At 42.0% G+C, this 24571-nt stretch overlaps 4 protein-coding genes across 4 annotated transcripts in view; 2 read left to right on the top strand and 2 right to left on the bottom strand.

Moving 5' to 3' along the window:
- LOC308335568 (acetylcholine receptor subunit delta-like) overlaps positions 1-24571 on the bottom strand; it is a 301797-nt gene that overhangs the window by 184476 nt on the left and 92750 nt on the right. The window lies entirely within an intron of this gene.
- LOC308335501 (cytidine deaminase) lies at positions 626-23284 on the bottom strand. Its single transcript, XM_080792548.1, has 6 exons — positions 23189-23284; positions 1701-1803; positions 1425-1547; positions 1242-1353; positions 1099-1156; positions 626-776 (listed from the first exon to the last, which is right to left on the bottom strand). The coding sequence occupies exons 1-6, from the start codon at positions 23261-23263 to the stop codon at positions 648-650; spliced, it is 600 nt and encodes a 199-aa protein (XP_080648674.1). The 5' UTR covers positions 23264-23284; the 3' UTR covers positions 626-647.
- Positions 4832-18980, top strand: tm4sf5 (transmembrane 4 L six family member 5; the record flags this gene model as incomplete). Its single annotated transcript, XM_080793067.1, has 5 exons — positions 4832-5005; positions 8747-8827; positions 9314-9465; positions 11394-11583; positions 18966-18980. 5 exons carry the CDS (start codon positions 4832-4834, stop codon positions 18978-18980), a joined length of 612 nt encoding a protein of 203 aa, XP_080649193.1.
- The window catches only part of LOC308335015 (uncharacterized protein C17orf114), an 8472-nt gene continuing 7646 nt past the window's right edge, over positions 23746-24571 (top strand). Inside the window, exon 1 of the mRNA XM_080791965.1 lies at positions 23746-24011. The gene's annotated coding sequence lies outside the window, so the exon portion shown is untranslated. The remainder of the gene's footprint in view (positions 24012-24571) is intronic.

Below are 24571 nucleotides of genomic sequence, written 5' to 3'. Positions count from 1 at the left end.
CCTATAATATAATAACATGCAAGCATGGTGCCTCTCACATTCATGTAAGATGAATGAATGTCCTGATTATTGAGTGGTCTCACTCTCAACTAAACCACCTCTGCTTGGGAGCTGGCCAGGGTCCTGAAACCACAAGGCTTAACTGACGCAACTTCTTCTCCAGCCCCGAAAACAATGCATTTACAGTTTGTATGGATCATCATAACTCTTATAAGTTGGACTTAATAATATTACACAAGTAAACGGGACTCGGGAAGGGAAGCTAATATTTATGAGATCGATTGGCAATTTGATCATGGTCGTTGTACATCACTCTGCCTATGTTACTGCAAATAGGGTTTTTAGATCTAGGATCTCCAAACAGAGTGCCTGCCCATGACAACCATACTGATAATTTTCAGACAGAAAATCTCTGGAAAGGGAATTTAAACTAAACGGTGGTGTTTGGTGTAATCATAATAAAATACAAAGGCTGTGAAGGTAAAAATGGAAGACCGTTGCACAATTCATTTCTCATTTTGATCTAAAGATTTATTCATGGAGCCACGACACGTGTTGCCTCCTCACCTCCTACTTCTGTGTAGGAGATTTAAACCAGACATTGACTGCATGTGTTCATTCATTCGATTTCAATGCATGAAATTAAACTAAAACATGCATGGACCGTCCTTTGCAAGGTGGGCCGGAGAAAAGCCCATAGGCAATAATTCTTTCAGGCTGGTTTCTTTGTAAGATCCATCTGGCTTTGTCAAGTAGACAGTCCAATCTGGTCCAAACTGTCAAGAGAAATTGATAAGAAAATAATAATGGAGAGATAATATATGACCTCATTATGTTCAGTAATCATGCTTTCTAATCAGTGAGTTGTGTCTTCATAACTGAACCGTTAAACCCAAATCAGTGTTTAATGGGGAATTATGCTAATGAGGCAACCTTCCTTATACCCTTGAGGTGTTAATGTTGGATTTGTAAATGTTAGTTTGTAAAAGAAATAAGGTCTGGTGGTGACATTAAACTTCCGCTTCAGAGGAGAATCGGTGTAGGAACTTATTTTGTCCATAATTATAATGTCTCAAGTGTTTCGCAAAAGCGTCTCACCTCCATAAGAACCTGTCTGCATGCTCCGCACGGCCCCACAAAACGGTCTTTGATGTCACTAGTGGGGAGAGACGGGGGTAACATGTACTGTACATAGAAATGTACGGTAATGTGTGTAATGTAATACATGATAGTTGTCTTACCATGTCACAGCAATGGCAGAGAACGTTGTGTGGCCCTCCACCACTGCTCTCTGTATGGCTGTTCGCTCAGCACACACTGTCAGACCGTAGGAGGCATTCTCAACATTACAACCTAGAAACACACAGTTTTTTATTAAATGATCTGTAATTACCATACGTTGGGTTATTCATGTATGACAGTACCTGTGATTATAGCACCATCTGCTGTCAATATTGCGGCGCCCACTGGAAACTGGCTGTATGGGCAATATGCCATGTTTCTCGCTTGCAAGCACCTAGAAATGAGCTCTTTAATTGTCGCTTGGTCTGGTTAGAAACAGAGGACATGGAGTAAAATAAATAAATAAACAGAGAATAAAACAAAAAAATATGTTTCATATAGAACTTTCATTATTTCGAATCATGACCTCACATTCACAAGTCATTGAAATGTTTACATAAAAACAGAGCTATCCTTGCCTGCCATGTCAGATGAAGAGCTACTCCGCTGGTGCTGTTGGTTGACTGGTATAACGTGGTAACTGGTAGTCTTCCTCTTCCCGTTTCCTTTAACTCCTTGTGTCTACAGTGGTGAACATAAATTATTCTGAATTACAGACTGCTGAGATTTTAATATTCTTTATATCGGACGGTTTTTCTGATCGTCCTATAGCAGTGGTGAGCAGTAGTTGCATAGAATCCAGGATCAGGATCTAGCTGGAAGCAAAGAGGCCTGTCTGTGACAGCGAGGTCATCTTAGCCGTCTGTTTACATGCATGCCATTGGCTGGTTAAACAAAGCGTACGGTAATTTGTTAGTTTAAGGCAGATTGCACAATCGTTCAATGCAGTGGTTCCCAAAGTGGGGTCAGAGGACCCCCAGGGGTCCTTGAGGGAGTTCCAGGGGGCCCCCAGCTAAATGACAGTTTAGAACCAAAGGGAGCTTCATGGTTCTGTAACTCCCAAGAGTGTACAAATGGAACCAAATGGACCCTGACGGGTCCCAGAGTTAAATTAACATTAATTTTACAATAATATACTGAGGTCTCAGAGATAGAAATGACATTAAATGGGGGTCCATAGACTAATGCATGTCAAACTGGGGGTCCTTGAAATTAAACAGGGTTGAGAATCACTGCTAGAGTATCTTTTCAAATGGGGGGGTCCGCGGGCGAATTAGTGTCAATTTGGGGGTCCTTGACATGAAAAGGTTTGGGAACCACTGGTTCAATGGATACAATGATCAATAGCCAAGTCAGATAAGATTAACATTTACCCACATTTTTATATCATCGTTTATTCCTAGAAAATAAGCATTTATGGAAAAAAGGTTTTTACGAATTTAGGCAGAATATATATATTTGGCACAAAGAACATGAATTCAGGAGTGGTTAGAAAACATCAGAAAGGTCTAATCATTAGACTCTAATGTGTTGATCTAATTTGCTAGACAGTTCTCGCAGCATGTGTTGTTGCATGGGCCTCTACACTGACTACACTAACTAAATAAAGCAAGTATACGACCTAATAAACAAGAAATATTACTACATACATAGTAATATTTGTCAGGTGAAAGAAATCCTGTGAAACAATGTCAAAAGACATGATTGAGAATTGATTCGATATTGAAGGACATGGCAGGATTTAAAACGAATGCAGCTTAAAGGAAGCTTAAAGGTTATGTTTGTTTGGTTATCTTGACAAGATAATGGGAAAGAAAAGGAAAAGAGGTGAAGAAACGAGTGCAAGCAGGTTGGAATGGGTGGAGAAAAGTGATAGGAAAGTATCAGAAAGAATGAAAGGTAAGGCGTACAAGACGGTGGTGAGCAGCTATGTTGTATGGTCTAGACTAGAGTCTAGAGACTCTAGAGACAGTCACACTCAGGAAAAGATGAGCAGAGCTGCAGGTAGCAGAGACTAAATTGTTGAGGTTCTCTCTGGGAGTAACAAGGATGGATAGGATCAGGAACGAGTACATCAGGGGGACAGTGCATGTCAGATGTTTTTTAGATAAAGCCAGAGAGGCCACTCAGGCCAGACTGGTTTAGGCACGTACAGAGGAGGGATAGTGAGTATATCGGTAGAAGGATATTGACATTGGATCTGCGAGGCAGGAGGCCTAGTCGGAAGAACAAAGATAATAATATGTATGGATGTAGTGAAAGAGGACATGAAATGAGTTGGCGTGAGAGAAGAGGAGGCAGAGGACAGGGTGAGATGGAGGCAGATGATTTGCTGTGACAGCTGGGTAAGGCCGAAAGGAAAAGAAGATGGGGAAGAAAATAAAATTTGTTGGGGGGGAAAAAAGAGAAAGTATAGACCTGGTGTTAAAATGTACTTTCACAAAGGGTAATATTGTCCCAGTAGTATAGTATTCCCTGATATATTTGCATACCCTCTATCATCATCATCATACCTGGAAGTTATCCAGGAACGCCTACTGAGTGGCAAAAAAAGACTTTCTGGCCTTGACAGCCCCATACATCCAAACAGAAATGTGATTGCATTAAACGACATTAAATAATGTTAAACTCACTTTGCCACTCGATTTGCCACTTTATGCAAAGCCCCTACAGACTGGAATACTTTACCAGTTAACATTAGATCAATTTAAACAGGTTTGCAATGTTTAGTGTATGTACCGGTAATTTGTTTTGTGTTCTCTGTTCAGTTCATGTACACAGTAATGATTATGGCATGTATCTATGTTGGGACCGATCGAGAACGAGAGTTTTTTCTTAATAAACATTTAGCCACATTTCATCAAAGATACCCATAACACAGGAAACCTATTGCAATTGGAATTTCTAAATGCACAGCGACAAAGAATGCTGATAACATTCAGCAGGTCTGTCAATGTCAGCAGTTTGATACTCATTAACCCACCACCATTAGGAACACTGAACGGCCATAAAAAGTTATTCTTAGATATAGTAGTATCCAATTTCCTCTTTCAAATAGACACGGTCAATTAATTTGTAGAACATTCTAGGTTTATAGAAGTTGGAGTTGACGTCCCACTCTAAATAGTAATACAGTACTGTAATGTAAATTTCGACTCTACCCCAGTCTGTCCATTTCACTTGACAAATACGTGTTTATTTCAAGTCCACCCGGGACGCCTATGTTAACGCAACAGTCCATAAATGGAACTAATGTGTCTGATATCATGTTCAGGTATCAAAGGGCAGTCTAGAGATCTACCCTCCCATCCCATCCCCTCTTATCTGTTCTGCTATAATTACCCTGCATTAATTTCTCTAGAGATATACACCTTGCAACATTTGCAGAGGCAAAGATATGTTTTGAGTAAAGTTAAACCAACAGTTTCTGTGGTCTATTATTGCAAGTAGATGGTCACACGTGATCTCGCAGGCAGCTAAACCATCACTTGGCCTTTGTTCTCAGTCCTGTTGTGTTTGCCTTCCACCCTGTGACGACTGTGTGTGCTGGCCCTAGTGAGTCGTTCGTTACTCACTTCCCGAGCCTCCCCTCAGTTACTTTCCTTTTTGTTTTTTGGTGGCCGCGGTTGTCGTCGTTTTTCCTCGTCTTTTTTTCCAGCATAGAGCGTAGAGAGACAGAGAGACAGAGAGAAGCAACAAACCGAGAAGGATGTGCTGTACAGGAAAGTGTGCCCGCCTGGTGGGTCTGATCTTGCTGCCTTCAGCGTTCATCTGCATGATCTCCAACCTGCTCCTGTTCTTCCCCGATGGAAAGAGCCTGGAGAACAGTCAGATCACCTTGGAGGTCTGGCTCATGGGGGGACTCATAGGAGGAGGACTCTTTGTGAGTATTTAATATATATTATAAATGATAGTAAATCACAATTAAATCAATCAGTGGCTTGACACATACTGTACATGCCATGGCTTTTTTTTTTCTTTTTTTCTGAAATACACAATACACATGTATAGACACATAAGTTAGGCCTTTAAACACACTTTCTTTCTGCTAATTTCTCAGCAACAGATGTATCTATGGTCTATAGCAGTGGTTCTCAAACCTTTCAGGCCGCAACCCCCCAAAATAGTCATATTTGAAGTTGACGCGCCACCCTGACACTGAGTTAAGGCATACATTAATTTTGGTTTGACTCGGTTCTACAGATAAATATTGGGACAGTTGCTCACCTATACAAGCTCACAACGCCTCCATTTTTGCCAATTTCTCCAAGGTTTGACCATTTTTGCATTATAGTTTGTTCATGCCGTAATGGTCTTATTCTTTTTTGAGGGGCACTAGCCCCTCCTATGTCCAGCTTTGAGGGTGGGTGTGAACACAAACATTGAACTAACTAACCCAAAAATGAAATGCCATTGATAATGAATGGCCAGTTTTGAGTGTTTGTGTAAACAAAAACATTGCGTAAAGAACAAACATTGAAGACGAAGGTGAGGACGCAAATTAGAATTGGCCGGAATGAGATGATGTATTGTGACGTATGTTGTATGATGATAAGAGCGCCCCTCACTTCACACAGGAGTGATTATTTTTTTATCTTTTGCATTTTAGAGGTATTTAAAATGTTTTAAAAGTCCTTAAATTGCCACTTTAGAAATGTGCAGATACCCTGTATATAGTTTATACTGTATAAAAACAATGTTGCACAAATAGCAAATCCTGTGCAACATAATTTGGGCCCACAGTTTGTGTCCTGTGTCCACTTAGTTTTTGAAACGTCTCACTTGTACTATTAAGGTGACTTCCACTCTGCACACCTGGTCGTCTGATAGCATCAAGTCTGATATCAGGAACTTAGATAATAATGCATAATTATATGATGTGTGTGGTAAATGGAGACCTTTGATGCATACAAGGGTGTGTCTTTATCACTAGTGCATCATAAGCGAGATTGCGATAGTGACCAGAGCCTTGTATACTGAGAAACTCTTGTTCCATGACTCGCTCCACACTCATTTAGGTGTCATTACCCTTTGGAACAAGAAACTAATAATTGATTCGGGATTCACAAATATTGGTATAGGAGATAAGAGATGACATGTTACGCACACAAAAATATAATTGTAACAAACTAGACCGGTGCCCGCAGCTGTAGAGCACCGAGTCGGTAACGATGGAAGTTGGAGATCCATGCCCCACCCGGCTATGCAATAGCCGTTGTACGCGCGTCAGAGTGCCCCTTCCACCCATCTGTCTGTGTCCCTTTTATACCCATATATGGAGATTTCTGTATCTGTCTCTCTGTGTCCCTTTATTCCTATGGAGTTCTGTGTCAGGCATGCCCAAATATGGAGTGTTGTGATGTCAGAACAGGCCAGCTCCATATATGGACCATGGGCAGGGGCCCTGCGCAGAGCCTGGGCAGAGGCCTTTTGTGGCGGTTCTGGACAACCATAGGTCCGACCGACTCGACACCGGGCACTGCACTCCCTGTGGGGGTGTGGAACGTGTGTGTGTCAAATTTGAAGTCGGTGGAGCAAACAGTTCTTGAGTTATGTGCATTACAGCCGTACGCACGTACAGACGTACAGCGATGGTTTCTCCAATTTGCTTATAAAAGTCTGATGATGCAACTATCAGCCTGTTTAACACCCTGTCAATTCAATTCAATTCAAAGGGCTTTATTGGCATGAGAAAACATACGTTTACATTGCCAAAGCAGAAAGAACTGTCAAAGCATCTCCAAGTCCCCTCCCACTTTGCCAGAGTCCTTTTATTACCTATGCTTTCAACAGCATGTAGATACACACACCCTTCTGCAGAGACTCATTGACATACGGTAGGGGTAAATGGAGGTATTATCCATCTTGTCAGATACTTCCTCTCTGACCGCCCTCAACAGGTCTGTGTTAATGATACTCTGTCCGACATCACTGTGCTTAACACTGGTGCTCCGCAGGGGACTATCTTACCCAGTTACCCCCCTTACTTTTCTCCTTATATGCAAATGAATTCCAGTTAGACAAGTAAGACGCGCAAACGCGGGAAGCGAACGCAGCTCGTAAATTGCAATAACAATTAGAATAAATTACGAATTAGTGAGAAGTGTGTAGTACTGTGAAATTAGTGAAAACAGGGCCGCGGAATACAAGTTGGACCACGCCATCACACTCATGTCACCATGACTCAGCCATAACCATATAAGGAGTCCCCAAAGCAGCTATACGTCCAAATATGGAGTGTGTTGCATCAATCACAAACAAATCACTCAGCTCCATATATGGGCACAAAAGGGGGACACACAGACAGACAGACAGACATGATCTGCTAGGTCTCATAGTTAGTGCTCACTGCATTCGCAATCAGGATATGTTTCATTTGTTCAAATATGCGGATGATATGGCCCTGTTTGCCTTACTGAAGAAGGGAGACACAGCGGGGGAGGAAGCATACAGAGTACATGTGTCATCTCTTCAGAACTGGTGTGATAAAAGCTCCTTAGGGATCAATGTGACAAAAACAAAATAACTTGTCATTCATGAAAAGGAACCTGTGCAGTCCATTACTTGTAACAAACGCCTCTACCTACTACACAAGCTCAACTCCTTTAGAGTGAGCAAGCATATCATGGAAACAGTCTATATAAGAACCTGATAGAGGGAATCTTGACTTTTAACATGGCAATGTGGTATGGCAATCTTAATGTAAAAGGAAGAAGCAAGCTGCAGCGAATAGTGAACCTAGCCTCGAAAATCATTGGGAAGACACAGAAACAATTGAGTTGTATCTACAAGGAAGTACTTCGAAAACAAAGCTGTCAAGATAGCAAATGACCCCTCTCATCCACTCTGCAGGGAGTTCGAACTACTTCCCGTACGGTACAAAGTACCAAAGGCTAACCGTAACATCTTTTAAAATTCCTTCATTCCTAATGCCATTAAGGCACTAAATGATACCATGTCTCCCTAGATTTGGGTTTTTTAAAATGTATTTGCCACTGTTGTCCTGCATTTTTGCCATGAAAATAATTGTGTAAGTGTTGTTGCTGTTGTTGAGACAGAAAACAAATTTCCACATGTGGACAATAAATGAAACTAAATAACTATGTCATTATGCATTAAGTAGCATGTGACACTTGTCCAAATGTGCCCAAAATGTGCTGACCTCATCACATTTGTCATTGCGGCTATGGCCGTCTTTAGCCCAAGGAGTGTTTTTTGTGCAAAACTAATGCTTTGAATGGATTCAGATCACATGCTTAAAGCATAATGACACTTTGACATTTTTGCCTCTTATATAGGATGTTAATGGTATGGTCACATACTGTATAAACCCCTATTAAAAACATTGCTCAATGCCGACAGCCGGTCCGCAAGTGGATTCATGAATGTATGTACAGTACATAGACAATATTTTAAGCCAATAAAAACGACTATACCAAATTTCCCACTTTAACAAAAGAAGCCTGTTGAGTGTTGACTGCCAGACTATAGATCCAATACCGCTCCCTTTTAAGGTGGGGTTCTATATCTGTCCGACGAACCACAGTGTGTTTGAGGTGTGTTCCATGAAGTTGCTTCACGTAGCTTGCTTAATAAATGACACCTACACTGTTTGAATTGACAGATGCTGTGTCCCAGCTGTTCAGCTATCAGAGCAGGGGGTAAAGGTTGCTGTGGAGCAGGTTGCTGTGGAAACCGCTGTCGTGTGAGTATAAAGCCAGATGAAAGATTTACATTTACATGTCATATAAAACAGTGGTTCTCAGTGCGGTCAAGGCCAGGGGATTCCAGGGGTGCCAGCTAATGGATTTATAGGCTATAGTTATGAAACCTATATGAACCAAATGGACACCTCTGAGAGTGTACAAACGGAAACCCATATGGTTCCATTTGTTCACTCTCAGACCCCATTTCCAGTAAATTAGTACATGATAACCCTTAATTCCACAGTAGTAGCTTTTTCATATTTTCGATTATTTTAATAATAATATAATGCCTCATTTGCATATTTAAAAATGTAAAATTTGTAATACAATAAATCATTGTCTTCGTGTAAGTACTCAAAAGTGCTCCAAAAGAGTCTTATTATTGTGTGTGTGTGTGTGTGTGTGTGTGTGTGTGTGTGTGTGTGTGTGTGTGTGTGTGTGTGTGTGCGTGCGCTGCTGCCTCTTTCTGTTCACAACACTAACAGATGCTGAGTTCAGTCTTTTCGTCTGGCTTTGGCCTGATTGGAGCCATCTATTGCACCAGTGTGTCTTCGGCAGCTCTGGCTAAAGGGCCAAAATGTCTGACCACCGTAGACGGCAAAGACGAATGGGATTACCCCTTCGAAGGCCTCCCTGTGTGAGTGTACATGTACTTAGCCACTTAATAACATTGTGTACCGTACTACCGGTATGTTATCCCAGTGTATTATTACAACAGTGGTTATCAAAATGTGGTCCAGCATTTAAACATTTAGTTTAACCGCTTTATCCTAAATTCATATTTCCGCCATTGAAATATAGCCGATCTACTATAGCTCACGATGCGTTGCAATGTGCTGTGAGTGTGTACGTCTGCTTTTTTAATGTGGAAAATCTTAGGGAGAAAAAAAAAACCCATACATAATTTATAAATGTTTTACACTAATGACAAGCTGTATGACAAGCACACACACACACACACAGACCCATTCACACAGATGCATGTGTACATTTACTGGATTGCTCGATTAGTTTTTACACACAGGGTCCATAATGTGTAAGCTCCTTTGCTTTATGGGAATGTATGAATGTAAAATATGAATATTGATGCGTATATTGATCAGAAGTAACACACACACACACACCATCCAGTAGGGGGCAGACAAGGCCTGTGCTTATTTGTTATTTTGTGGTTTTAGTATACACAGACAGAGTCCTCTTGTTAGACTGAAGATAATAAGTATTATTATTATTTACATAATATCTAAAAAAAAATATGATGAAATAATATATCATAATATAATATATCTATATCTTCTGATAGCCTCAACCTCAATATAGATTCATACAACGATTGGGCCTCAAAGCAGTGGCATCAACTTTTCAAACTTTAAAAGGATTAGATTGTGTTCTGTAAGAAATGTAGGGCATTAACAGATCGTGTATTTCGGGTGTCTAGGCGGCACAGGCGTAAAAGCAATCGCTCAACGCCGTGTGGAGATTATATAGGGTTCGATTCCCCTGTGGAGGAATGTGCTTCAGTGAACACATTCACACATCCAGTGGTTTACAGTTGAACTTGGCAGGAGAGTGTGTTCTTTGACCCTATACTGGTTGGTCGGGGTGCGTGTACCCGCCAGCAGCTATGCTGGGAGAGTTACTTGGGGCCGGGGGGGGGTCACCTGCATGCATACGCCCTTCTGATGTAACTACATCAGGTGAGAAGCTGCTGCTGGTGTTGACAGTGTTGGCAGTGACAGGGACTGTTAGTGTAGTTCATTGTTTATGGCCAAATGATAACAAAAAGGAATGAGAAAATAATGGTGCCATAATATCTGATTCATTACTTGCTCCACGTCTATTAATGGACTATTGCATTTCATCTCAGAACCTCTCAGATTGGGAACATTCATATTTTTGTCTAGAGGGGGACATTAACTTTCCGTGAATCAAAAACATGATACAAAATCCGGGTATTAGGAAAAAGGGGCCATCACGTTACTCCAGCATAAGAAACAGGCTTCTATGTGCCCCAGCATGACACAGTAAGTGCCCCCCTACATACCCACACAAACATGGTATTGTTTATCGATTGTAATAGTCATAACCATAAGGTGTGAAAAGTCCATGGAGTTTATGAGAGCTCATGTTGCCTAATGCAGTGTAGATAAAGTAAGAGGCTGTTGTGTTGGCATCATCAAGGTATTTTACATGCTTGGGCAGAGCATGTTCTGTATAGAGAAACCACAGCAGCACAGTTTACCCAACAGACAATATTCTGATTGAGCCAAGCCCTTAATTCAATGCAATATAAGTGCAACCCCTTTCTTCTTTATTTTATATAAACAAGATTCACGCTATGACTCTATCTACATGATATTTTCCTCAAGGTTTTAAATGCACATTATGGTCCATTTCAGCTAATTTCAGCTCCCTGACCACCAGCACACAAGTCAAGACAAGTCATTAATATCACAGTGTCTTCCTATAACCCGAGACCAGCGTCGCTCACGTTCAATCGCACATACTTTGGTTTATCTTTAACTTTCTGACTACCATGTGTTCACGTCTGTATAATCCCTGCAGAAACGGCAGCTACCTGTCTGACAAGTCTATATGGGCAGACTGCAAGTTGCCCGAGAACATAGTGCTGTGGCACATTGTTCTGTTTGCCATCCTGCTGTGCATGGGCGTGCTGCAGACAGTCCTGTGCGGCATACAGGTGGTTAACGGCTGCCTGGGCTGTATCTGCGGGGACTGCCGCGAAAGCAAGGAGGTAAGCGGAAGAACTGCACTGTCTGGGTCTCTCCCTCTCTCAGGCACGCACGCACACATGCACCGGCACACACGCATGCACATACCATGTCCATATCAGAATTATTTGTATTGCCAGGGTATGTTTGCTCATACAGGGTCTCAAGAAAACTTTGTTACATCACTTGTGGCGTTCCTGTACATTCCACATAGTACAGCCGTATACATTTACATTCCAATATATATTTATGTTCCATGCTGGTCCAGGGGGCCATTGAGGGGTGAGAGCAAAGGTAGTCTAAATCACAGAGATCTGTCATTCCCCAAAAGGGAAAGAAGAGCTGGCAGTTGGTTGGTGGTCCATGAATTGCCTGTGAAGGCAGACTGACTTCAGCGAGTTGTAAACGTGGAACTGCAGAAAATCTATACAAAAGGAATTCCATTTGTACCACCTTTCTTCCATACTGTGCAAATTTGACAGTAGACAAGAAGGTGCTATGCCAACTGCAAAAAAGGAGACATTACTCATTACATGGACAGTAAATACTAGGTGGGCAACGTAGCAGAATGGCTGACTTAAGGTCTAACTCAGCAGAATATTGCACAGGGCAAATAAGTAAGAAAATCAATGTGATGGTTGAAGTTTAAGCTGGGATTTAGCCCATGGCTGAACATACAGTACAGTACATAGGTCTGGAACACATTCTGTTGGTCTTCCTTTGTACACTCCCATACCCATATTATGTACATGTAAAATCCAACACGTGAATGTACACGTGTGCCTGTGTGTATACGTATACACAATGCATAATCTATTATAAACACAGGGACACACAAAGTGTCCTGCCATCAATTGCAAATGATTGGTTTAGGGTTACATCACAAAGTGCACATTTGTACACAACCCACACAAGACCCACGGGAAATGATAATGCACATCAAAGCACCTCCCTGATATAACAATAACACAGCCCCGTTAACAATGGGGAAGTCTCTCAAGACATATACTGTTGGCTCTCACAATATTCAAGTCGTGTACGTCCGTTTCGCATTTGCAGTCGCATGAATAATTCCTACTGTGAATCAAATAGGCGGTGCCTGTCTGGTACCTCACTGCTTAGCAGAAATGGACATTCCAGAAACTTAAATGTATGTTTTTGTTAACGGAAATGACAAACAAAAGATAGCTTCCTATTCCTATAATGCGGAACTTTTTAGGGGCCACAATTACAAACTCTCTGTAGCGTTTGAAGACTGTGGAATAATTGTCTGGGCTTAAGAAACAATGAGTTAGTCCTCCTGATGGACAGCTATAGGTCTCTTCCTGTCAGAAGCAAGTAATGAAAACGTGACTTATTTTTTTGCAGGAAGAGGGAGGCCTGTGAAAGGCGTGAAGAAGAGAACACTCGTGATCTGATCGGCAGGCTGGAACCTTTCCCCAGAAAGGCCACGGCAACAGTGCTTAATTGGTTTGCTGCATTTTTTTCCTGTGTTGTTGTTTTTCCTTTGATACTCTTTAAAGGACCACTTCACCACTTTTCAACCTACCGGTATCTTCATATAATAGGTCCTCACTAATAATCATGAAAACATGGCGCAATTCTTTTCTACTCTGTCTGTGTCTCATAGGAGGGCTGTGAGCAGTTCAGAAACCGTGTTCCAGTGACATCATCGATGGGGAATCCAAGCTAATATTAACGGCAGGCTTTCTAGTCCTGAAAAGTTGCAACATTTTTGTAAAAAAATCTTGTTTTAAAAAATATCTGCCTAATGATGATGTCACTGGAAGACGGTTTCTAAACTGCCCTCAGCCCTCCTATGAGACACAGACTGAGTAGAAACAAATCGTGCCATTTTATCATGATTATTAATGAGGACCTATTATATGAAGATAGGTTGAAAAGTGGTGAAGTGGTCCTTTAACGTGTCCTAATCAGATGCCATGTACAGTATGTGCTGTATTATTTTACCCTTTGGTAGGTTTTAAACAGTTAAACACAGAGTTGCATCATTCCAGCTTGGAATTGGACTGTTGAAATATGCATCCTACTGTAGTCTTGACACTGGTAATGTTTTTTATCAAATGCCTGTCTACAAGTGTTTTTATTGAATTACTAGATCGGATTCTTCTTCTTTTTTTTTTCTTAATTTTTTTAACTAAATAATATTCTTATAGCATGTTTCTCTTTACCAAATGGGTAGCCTGATATCAGATCAGATTGAGCTAGAAGCTTGTATTGGGCGTTTTTATTGAGTGATGGAACATTTGGAAAATCGTAGGGAATCTTTTGAAAATCTATTTAACATATCTGACTGAATATATATCTGAATTGTCCTAGAAAGGGGTATTAATGTTTTTAAAGGTATTTTACTTCTGTGTGACTGTCACCAATAACTTATTTGACCAGTTTGTACATTTTCTGCTTTAATATTTGTGGGCCCCTGACAAATAAAACCATCACACACACAATGTGTCATTGATTGTTGGTCCCAAACAAAGGGTGAAATAACCCCATAGTTATGTATAGTTGAGTATATAATGGAATAAAATATAAAGTTATAATAAAGTAATAATTAATAATATACAACTTGCCAAAACAATGTGGAAAACCATATCCAACTAACTAACCATAACATTGACTCAGTAACTCCAATTATCCACTCGAATGACTTGAGTGAAACTAAGCAGAATCTCGCCACTGTTCTCTGTCAATTACTGATCTCATGTTGCGTTCTAAAGCTCTCAGCAGTTCCTTTATTCACAGACAGCCAGACCTAACAGGCTTGTTGTGCGTCAGGACAGGATCAGAGGTCAGAGCCCCCTGTGGATCCTGTAAGGACTGCAGCTGCACTAGCAGTGCGGTATCACGGGCGTCTACTCGAAAAGGGCCAGGTTAAGCCCATGATCTGTTGTTGCTATGGAGCCGCTTCGTCGTAATTGTTACCTAACTTCCAAGATAAATACACTTCAGGTAAATATAGACGCTTAGGCTGTGTATTGAGAGGCCCGGGCCACCAATGTGTTTCTGAGAGCTCACAAGAGAATAGTGCACGATGTACAAAAGCATTGCTGTACATGTCTCATCTCTCCATGCCAATGCCACCTTACTGTGGATTCTAAACTTTATCTATGTACATATTAATTAGACAGTGTGTGGGTGACCACAGTTGAAACAGCTGACTGTGGAACTCTTATCTCTTTACAATGTGTGAGAGCGGATGGATCTCTCTCTCTCTCTCTCTTGGTCACTTGTCTTAAGAACACATTCTTATTTACAAGGATGGCCTGCATATCTTAGCAACTTTGTAAACAATAGAAATAAATCTTTCATCAAACAATTGTACAACTACCGCAATTGCTGTAATGGTAAATGGTTCGTTTATACTGTATAGCACCTTTCTCCAAAGTGCTTTACAAAGTTGATTACATTCACCCATTCACACACACACACACACACACACACACACACACACACACACACACACACACACACACACACACACACACACACACACACACACACACACACACACACACACACACACACACACACACACACAAAAACACACAAACACGCAAGGCTCAAGGGTCCACCCCTACGGTCTTTACTCTCTATTCATTCAAGTTGCATTTATTCTCGAGTAATTAAACTCATTTTCAGTAATATAAAAACAGTTACATATTGTGGGGATCTGTATGCTCAACAAGGTTTTAAACCGACTCAGGGTCAATTTGAATGTAGTTTGCAGGTCATTCCATGTATTAGGGCCAAAAACATGATATCAAATAAATCCCACTGAAATGTTTACACTCATTGTACTCAATGTGTGCCTAACCATTATTTCAAGTATCTAAATGGTAAATGGCGCATTTATATTGCGTCTTTATACCCAAGGCGCTTTACATAGATTCTGCATTATATTCACACACACACATTCACACACCGATGGGGCGGCGGAAACCATGCAAGGCACCAACCAGCACATCAGGAGCAATTCGGGGTTCAGTGTCTTGCTCAAGGACACTTCGACACTATAATAACTCTGGGAGAGCCTGGGTTCCCACTGCCACTGAGCCACCGCCGCAATCTAACCGAATTGGTCAAATTCCCACTATCTATATTTCAAACAAAAAGCTATTTGGGGGAAACAGTCTTTCGCAAAGTTCGAGTAAATTAATTAAATTAAGCTTATTATAGGTGTGTGGCAGGTGTCAGGTCCTTCCCAATGAGCAGGATGCTGTTTTTTTTTTTTTTTTTACAGTGTTTGGTTTGGCAAAAAGCAATAACTAGTTTAGATTTGGAGAGGCTTGACTGTGACCATTGTCGTGACCTAGCCACTTAACCCATTCTGACCGGGCACCCATTTTGGTGTTGGCATCATGTTATGCTTTAGCTATTGAAAAATAGCAGATCTACAAGCTCATATCGCGCCACCGAGTGGCGCGATACGAGCTTGTAGGTCTGCTATTTTTGAAAAATTCGAAGAACGACATTTTTAGAATCTGATCTCAGGTCAGAATGGGTTAATCAGACCAGTGTGTGTCCCGTGGAAACCTCGTATGAATCTGATCTCAGGTCAGAATGGGTTAAACCGTAGACTTCGTCATACGACGGCGTTGCGGGATGAAAGTGTCGATAATCTTCGATAATCGATAATCTTCACCTATAACGGAATGTCCAGAATAGGGACACCGGCGTTAACCCATTTAGGCATGACGTCGAACTAAAACAAAAGTATTCTGAAAGAATATATATTCAAAGATTTGTGCCGCATTTTCACGATTAAAAAAAAATAGCAGACCTACAAAGACCTATGAGCTTGTAGATCTGCTATTTTTCAATAGCTAAAGTATAACATAATGCTTAGTTAAAACACCAAAAGGGGTTCCCGCCCCAAAATGGGTTAATGTGATTAAAGCCTAATTGATATTTATACACGCACAACGGCGCATTAAAGGAGGCTTCGGCAAACAGATTGTTGATCTGTTCACAAGTAACCCTCTTACATAACAACGTAGGGAAGAAAGCAAGGAAGGAAGGAGCTGGGGAGTGATTAAGGAGAGTTGACTGAAGAGTCCAGTAGTAGAACAAAGCAGAGCCAACCGGAAAGGGGCCCCACACTCGTCTGGTTTTCATGCAAGTCACATATGCGCTGAAACAACAGGTCGATAAAGTGCTACGGACAGACAGAGCCCAAGTGGGGAAAGAGGAGGAGAATGTGACAGAAAGGAAAGCAAGCGAGAAGCATTGAAAAACAAGGGGTGGTGGGAAAGAGAAAATAAACATCGAGAGGAGAATGCTGGATGGGTGGTGGTGTTGGGGAGGAGAGGAGGGTAGAGGACAGACAAATAGAGGGCAATGGCCATTGGAGTGTGAAGCCAAGTCTTCTGTTTTATCCGCCTGGTGCACTAATTTCGACCCTGCGGTTAGGCCATTATTCAGAAATGAGCCCCTCGCTGCGTCCCGCCCCAGATGGCAACAACAGCGGAGAGAAGACAGAACGGACCACAGGCCATCTAGAACAGAACTGGTTCAGGCTGGATATACTGTATTAACCATATGAACCCTAGTAGCATCCCAAACATTCCCATACCGGCCCGAACATCGGAAATTGATGCGTCGCAACGTGAAAATCTATTATTTGGTGTAGGGGCATTTTTAAATGCGGTCCCTAACCCTATAAACATAACAGCAAGCGGGGCAGCGCATGTTTGGACTAATGGGACTTCTGAGTTATGGGCAGTCCCCTTTGAGGTGGGTACAGACCACTGGGATGCACCGGTCAATGAAGTATAATGGCTTTAATGGTTAATACTGCAATACAAGATATACATTAAGGCAGTTCTGATATGTCATAACGGTGACAAATGACAGCGGACACTTTTTTGACGGAGTACTTTTTGAGCATTGTGAACAACTGTTAGTTCTCACAATGGTGTCCCAGATGGGGATGGAAATGTAGGGGGGGAAAAAAGGTCTTAAACCAATTTAGCAGTTGGCATGATTTACTCTGCTCTTCTTTCACTTAATTCTCTCTTTTCCCTCTCTCAGGAATTGGGAAGACTCAACAACCACAGCAGCTTTTTTTTGGTTTTGTGTATATATATGTTATGGCTCAATCAATGTTTATTACTTTTTCAAATGTTACACAGAAAAATAGGAGATGGACGAAAAATGTAAATACAAGAATCAGATCAGCAACATTTTTTTTTAAACTAAAAAAACAATCACGCTGTGTCTCGTGTATAGCCAAAAAAACAAATGTTGAACTCAGACGAATCCTGACGGAGTGCACCGCCCAATAATTACGCCGACCGCAACGATGCATGACCCATGCCAAGCCACAGAGGTGGGCAGAGAAAAACAAACATGACACAACAGAAAGAACAGTGTCAACATGTCTGCATCATGCAGACATGTTGACACATGTGTGAGCATCATGTTGCAGAGGTGGGAGATATGGGGTCGAGAATCAGAGTGCCTTTCCTTTCTTTTACTATCGCTCTATTTGAGTCTATCACAATATGGTTTCCAAACATCTTGTGCCGAAGGTCAGTATATCTCAAAGCTCACAACGACACGTCATAATGTACTGTTCTATATAATGTATACCGTTCTATCTTCTCTTCCTTTTGCCATTGTTTTTTTGCAATTAAATGAAACATAACTAATGTGTTCTCACGGAACACAGATGTGCCCAAATGGGGTTCCAAAAATGGTAGTCTCAAATTGAGTCACACTGTGTCTGGCACGGTGCAAATCTCAGCGCTATAACCTACACCTGTGGGTCCTGGCCTCCAGTATTAACTGGCACCAGAGATATGACCCACAATTTGGCCAAAGCTTCATTCTGACCGAGCATTACAACAAGTGGCCATTGAGTCATCTTTCTTCACATTACACCACTACACCAAATGATACACAGGCTGAGACTGCACACAGACTGACCCAGAGACATCGCAGTTTAGTGATGCCCCCCCCCCCCCCCCCCCCCCCACAGAGCCAAGTTATAAAAGCCAGATACTGAAGCATTGTGTAGTCAATACATAATAACATTGTGCCGTCACATTTCTACCATCAGAGAGAGAGAGAGAGAGAGAGAGTTATAGACAGAGCAGAAGGAGGAAAGGAGAGAAGAGTGGCATATCCTCAGACTATGTCACTGTAACAGGCCAGGGGTGACTTGAGGCAGTCAGTCCCAGTCTCACATCACTGTGTGTGTGTGTGTGTGTGTGTGTGTGTGTGTGTGTGTGTGTGTGTGTGTGTGTGTGTGCGCGCGCGCGCGTGCGCGCGTGTGTTTGCCCCTTCCCAGTAGCAAACGCTGGGGAGAGAGCTTACAGTACGTGGGAAACGTGCTGCTACAGCCCTGAATAATGAGGTTTTACACATTCTCTGTTCGCAGTCTGACGGAGACTAGGGATTGTGCAACGCTCAAAATGGAAGTGAAGCCAAGGAGCTTTTTGGGCTAAAAACACATCTGTTTGTGCATGTGTGTGATGCCTAATTTAATGGTCTTTATCCTCTGGTTAAGGCGACCTTGAGTGCCCTGAAAGGCGCCTTATAAATAAAATGTGTTATTATTGGGTGTAGAGCGAAAAAGAGGCTTAACCAGGAACTTCATGCATGCTGCGTTCACACATTCAGATGCAAAGATACGGTCTACCATTAATGTTCGATTGAAGCCATAGCGACATGAAGATAGAAGACACATCAGACGTTTGTAGTTGCCGCAAAAGCTACACAGCTACAAAAACAGGAGGTATCAACTTAGCGACGGTGTCGACGGACTAATGCCTGTTGGACCATTAGTATGTCTAACCATATGCACCCGTGACCCCCAAATGTGTAATGCATCTTTGTACCTTCGGTCTGTGTCCCTAAAAAACGGATTCATGGGGAGGGCCACAGTTTTCAGTTTACTGCGTCCACAATCACCAGCTGATTTGGTATGAGAACCTATACTGTAGATCCAAATGGCCATTGCCAAGAACAAAAAACAACAACATTAAAGTTGTATTTGTCACTCACTCATATATAGATACAAGTAGCACAGCGAAATGTTGGTGTGGCATGTAAGTATCTCTGTAAGATAGATACAGTGAAGAGAGAGAGACAGTAGATGCAGACAGAGAACAGGGGGAAGACATGCGTACAGCAAACATAGTCCAGGCAGCCGGTATAGTAACAGTTGAACCAGGGACAAGTAATGAGGGCATTCAATCTGTGACCATGTGGTAATGTACCCTGCCTAAACATTAAGCCATCAGGCGCTTCGAGAGAGAGAGAGAGAGAGAGAGAGAGAGAGAGAGAGAGAGAGAGAGAGAGAGGCTATAGACTATAGAGAGATCAGAAGGGGGAAAGGAGAGAAGAGTGGCAATGTCCTCAGACAAGGAACTGTAACAGGCCAGGGGTGACTTGAGGCAGTCCCCTATCTCAGTCCCAATCTCACCCATCACATCGGATACATGCCAACATCAACAACGACTGTGACCCGGGTCTCATTTATAGACAGATGAGATGGATTATAGCATTTGAAAGATTGTTTCAAGCCATTTCCATTTCCCTCTATGATGTTTCCTAGATGATCAGCTATACATCCTTGGTGTGTGTAGCAAAAGCATAAAAGGATGCTGCAGAGGGTTCTATCAGTCCATATAGTGCCAAGTGCCCTCTTCTTTGCAATTGCACTGGCAGGGTCACCTGGTGACATGAGGTATGCATGAGGAGGAGGTTGGAAGCTATCATGGTCAACCCCTCCCACCACCTCCAGGAAGGAGATAGTGGGAAGAGAGGCATTGACAGTTTCATCCTACACCCCCCCACAAAGGACTCTACTCGGCCTGTCCTTTGTGCCGGTAGCCATGAGTATTTGACCATAACATATACGTGTCAAAAGGATAAAACACAAAAAGGCTTGAGAGCTCTTATATTTCCATTGTGGTCCTTTGAGTGTAAATGTACACATGTGTAAATGGGCCAACAATAGCTCAGTCTATTAGGGACATTGCTTATGTAGCAGGAGAGGTGCACCGTCACCTCCTGGGTACTGCCGAGGTGCGATTGAGCAAGGCATCGGACACCGCCACCTACCTACAGTATGTGCTCCCCGGGCACCTATGTGGCAGCCCACTCCTCCGTATTGCATGTCTATGTGATCAAGACTTTCCATATTAGTAGGAGTACACAGTGAAACTAATAAAAAAAGTGCTACTTTAACTGAGAGTATAAAAACTGACCCTTTAGGGGTCCATGTGAATGCAGCCTTTAAAGTGGTGTTATTTAATGAGCCTGTGTAATAACTAAGAGGTGATGCCATAACTCCCCCCCACCACACACACACACACACACACACACACACACACACACACACTTCTCTCCCCCTTATGCTCCATGCCACACATTTATAATGTTGCTATTCTCGTCTCTTGTCTGGTGGCAATATAGCACCGAGGCACCAAATAATCAGAGGGGCGAACGATTGGAATGGGATGTATGTCTGTATCAATGCCAGCTTTCTGTCATGCAAGCCACCACCCAATAGGCTCCCCTGTAAAGGATGTTGGGTGTCACAATGGCACCCTGAGCCAATGAGGTCATGAGGAAACCCTCTTCTTCATGTTTGAAGGGAGGGAGTGGCTCGGTTTTTGATATCTGACTGACATCATAATAATGAACTCTCAGCCGCGGCTACTGTACTGGGTCGCCTCTTGATCACGCTCTTCACCGTACAAGGGCAGGAAGAGTGCTTGAGGACGCAGAGGGGACAAAGCTCCGATAGGATAATTTAACAACGAGCTTCTGTGCAAATATAGAATCTGGAGCAAATTAAGAAAGATTGTATACATTGTAAACAAGTCCATCCGTTTACATGAAAGCTAATAGACTACACGACATGTAGTCGTTTCTTCCACTTTGACAGAATACAATGTTTGCATAATTAAACTGTCTATTCATAGACCAGGTAATAAAGACCGACACTGCTCTGTTAATGATCCACAAAGAGTGGATTTAATCTCAGACAGTGTCCCACTTAACCAGCGCAAGACCTTCACCCACATCTATACAGCTGTGTGTGTGTAGTACATGTGGCAGTGTGATAGTGAATGGCTGTATTGCTGTATTGTTGTACTGTTCTTTCTGCTTTGGCAATGTAAACGTATGTTTTCTCATGCCAATAAAGCCCTTTGAATTGAAATTGAATTGAATGGCTGAGAAAATATACTTTTTTTTGCATGTAAGAACACTTCACAGGTGGAGGTACTGTATACTTAAAAAGAAAATGCAACATGCTACAAATTAGCCTGCTGAGACATGGTACAGTAGGTTGGATAAATCTACCTACATAATTGTCAAGATACTACCAACAAGCCATAGGCATAATGATAAAGTTTCCACTTCCAGTAATAGTCCTATATATTCCACATAATGTCTAACCACCACACACAGTTGATGTAAAAACAGAGATAAATGTACTTGATGTACAGATGTATACCTATAAATCTGATGCTAATTGATTACCATCACTGCCATAAAAAAGGGGGGGAAAAGAATAACAGGTGTTAGAATGTGTCTTGCCTGTAAATGTTAATCTTCTTGTTTTGTTTTGTTTTGTTATCTTATCTTAAGTATTATCTCTATTATTATTATCTGTGTATAATGCATTGCTGTTGTTAGCATAGTCTTGTGGAACATGGCACAGCAACATTTCGGTGCTTGTACCAATGTACCTGTATGACCATGCAGGACTTACTGGATATCGGCATTTAATGTGGAAAATCACTGACCTAAAGCAAAGACCTCTCTTATTCAGTGTGGGAGCGGCTTTGGAAGAGGGCCTGCTGTTAGCCAGACTGTTGCCTGGGCTACTGCTGTCCAGCATTCTAGTCGATCTCTCTCCCAGAACTGGGTATATTTCCACCAGGCCAAATCCCTCATGGCAATGCCAAGAGTGACGCCCTGAATAAGCCTTAAGCCTGGGCAACAAGAACATGGGCAAAAAACATCAATAAACCACCTAATGGGTCAGTTGCGCACGCACGCACTCGCACGCACGTACGCGCACACACACACACACACACACACACACACACACACACACAAAAACGAACACAGTAGCCTACAGTATGTGTGCAGTGTGCATTACTATACTATACTGTCATGTCACATCGCTACTATGTTACAGGTAATCTGCAAGTATCTAGCATTTAAAAGATTAGGCTGGCATCTGTTTATAAAATGTTAGCCGATATTACTGCTACTGTTGATGGCCAGATGACAAAGAGAAGATCCAGTTTCCACTCTACACTTTTTTTTCTAACAGTCAATGAGTCATTCCTTCACTCGCTCTGGCAAAAGACATGTTTATACAACTCCACCAGTGAAAGGGGGCATTCACTTTAAAACAAGGATGTCTCTAGAAAGTGACAAATGCTGGGGTTCCTGTGACGATGGCCAAATTAGCCATGGTGATTTAAAGCCGCAATCCGGTATACTTATTTTAATGTATACAACGTTATTCAATCTCTATAGTTCTCCCAGGTCCATTGGTAAACATTCCATGATGTGGGGGAACTATATGAGCACGAGAAAACAAACACAGCTATAGAGCAGCCAAGTATTACTAACCTGTGGGGAGTGGATGTCTTTAAGACAAGGCACGGCAGATGGGGATGTTTCTGCTGCCTCTGAAGACCTTGTCATGGGAGTCAAATGAGGTCTGCAACAGTATAGCCTATGCACAAACACAAAAAAAATGTTCCAGCCTTACTTAATCAAATATTCATAAGGAGAGAGGATTTATAAAAAGGGAGGGGGGGGGGCGGGGGGGTAGCAGAGGAGACCGACTTTCTTTATCACCTTATTTAAACCTTTGTCATGTCTACTCTGCATGTCTTCCCAGTTTGTGAGCAGCTTACCACCACAACATTAACTCTCTGTAGGCCCCAGTCCTAACCTATATTCATCAATCATCATCGTGACATCGACCCTGGCTTCCATCCATCCATCCACGGCTTGAATGGGAGGAGGAGGAGGAGGAGGAGGAGGAGGAGGAGAGAATCAGATAGGGGGAGGAAGAGAATGAACGTCGTCTAGTGGAGGGAGAGGAGAGGGAGGGAGAAAGTGCAGGCGTGTCTGGTGACCATGCACGTAGGGGGGGATTAGCTATTTAAAGTTCAGTCTCTCCGCGCGCCACAGAAACCTTTCCATGTAACCATCCAGAAGTCGGACTCGGGCGCCGCGCACCAGGACGGACAAAATCGAACTTCGGTCCTAAAGCGACATTTTAAACATAAGCGATACATGTTAATGAGTGAGGCGACGGGGGATAGTTTTAATTTGGGCAAAGCAGTCTCTATAGCGTAGCGCTGCTGCAAATCATCAACACGCGCTGGCATTGCATAGTTGCTGTTATTTTCTGACTCTCATTGTCCAATTTTGTTTAACCAAGGTATGTATAATTCCTCTTAACTAATAGATTATTAGAGCACAATATAGGCATAACTGCTGAGATCAAAATGCGAATTAACTGCAACTGTAAATTATCTTATCTAAAGTTTCTATTCTAAGTTAACTTCAATCAGAAATGGTGTGTAGCCTGCCTATATACGTGCGGTTGTTTATTTGGTGTAGAGGGGTGTGTCAAGACAATTAAGCGGTGGCGTGTTGAGGCGCACTGTAGATTAGCGTTTGGCTTATCAAATGTATTCAACACACCTAATTACTGTATTGACTTGTTCTGCGTTTCTGTAAACCGTTTACTTTCTGTAAACTCTGCAGAGTAGACTGCAGATACCAACAGCCTTCTATCTAGTCCTAGAGTAAAGTTTGATTGATTGATTTATTAACAGTTTGCAGAATGACAGTACATTTCAAGTACAACTCAATACAAAAAACTGTTAACTGTGAGTGGACGACACCATAAAGCATTACTTTTGTTTACAATAGGGTCCACCATTTTCAATTAGTAACCTTGTTACTAATACTATTGAATTTGCTCCAATCTTTTCA

This window comes from Protomyctophum bolini, assembly GCF_963924005.1.
Source record: "Protomyctophum bolini genome assembly, chromosome: 20".
NCBI classification, from domain to species: domain Eukaryota; kingdom Metazoa; phylum Chordata; class Actinopteri; order Myctophiformes; family Myctophidae; genus Protomyctophum; species Protomyctophum bolini.
The sequence above is the reverse complement of the archived record's forward strand: the minus strand, read 5'-3'. Positions and strand labels throughout refer to the sequence as shown.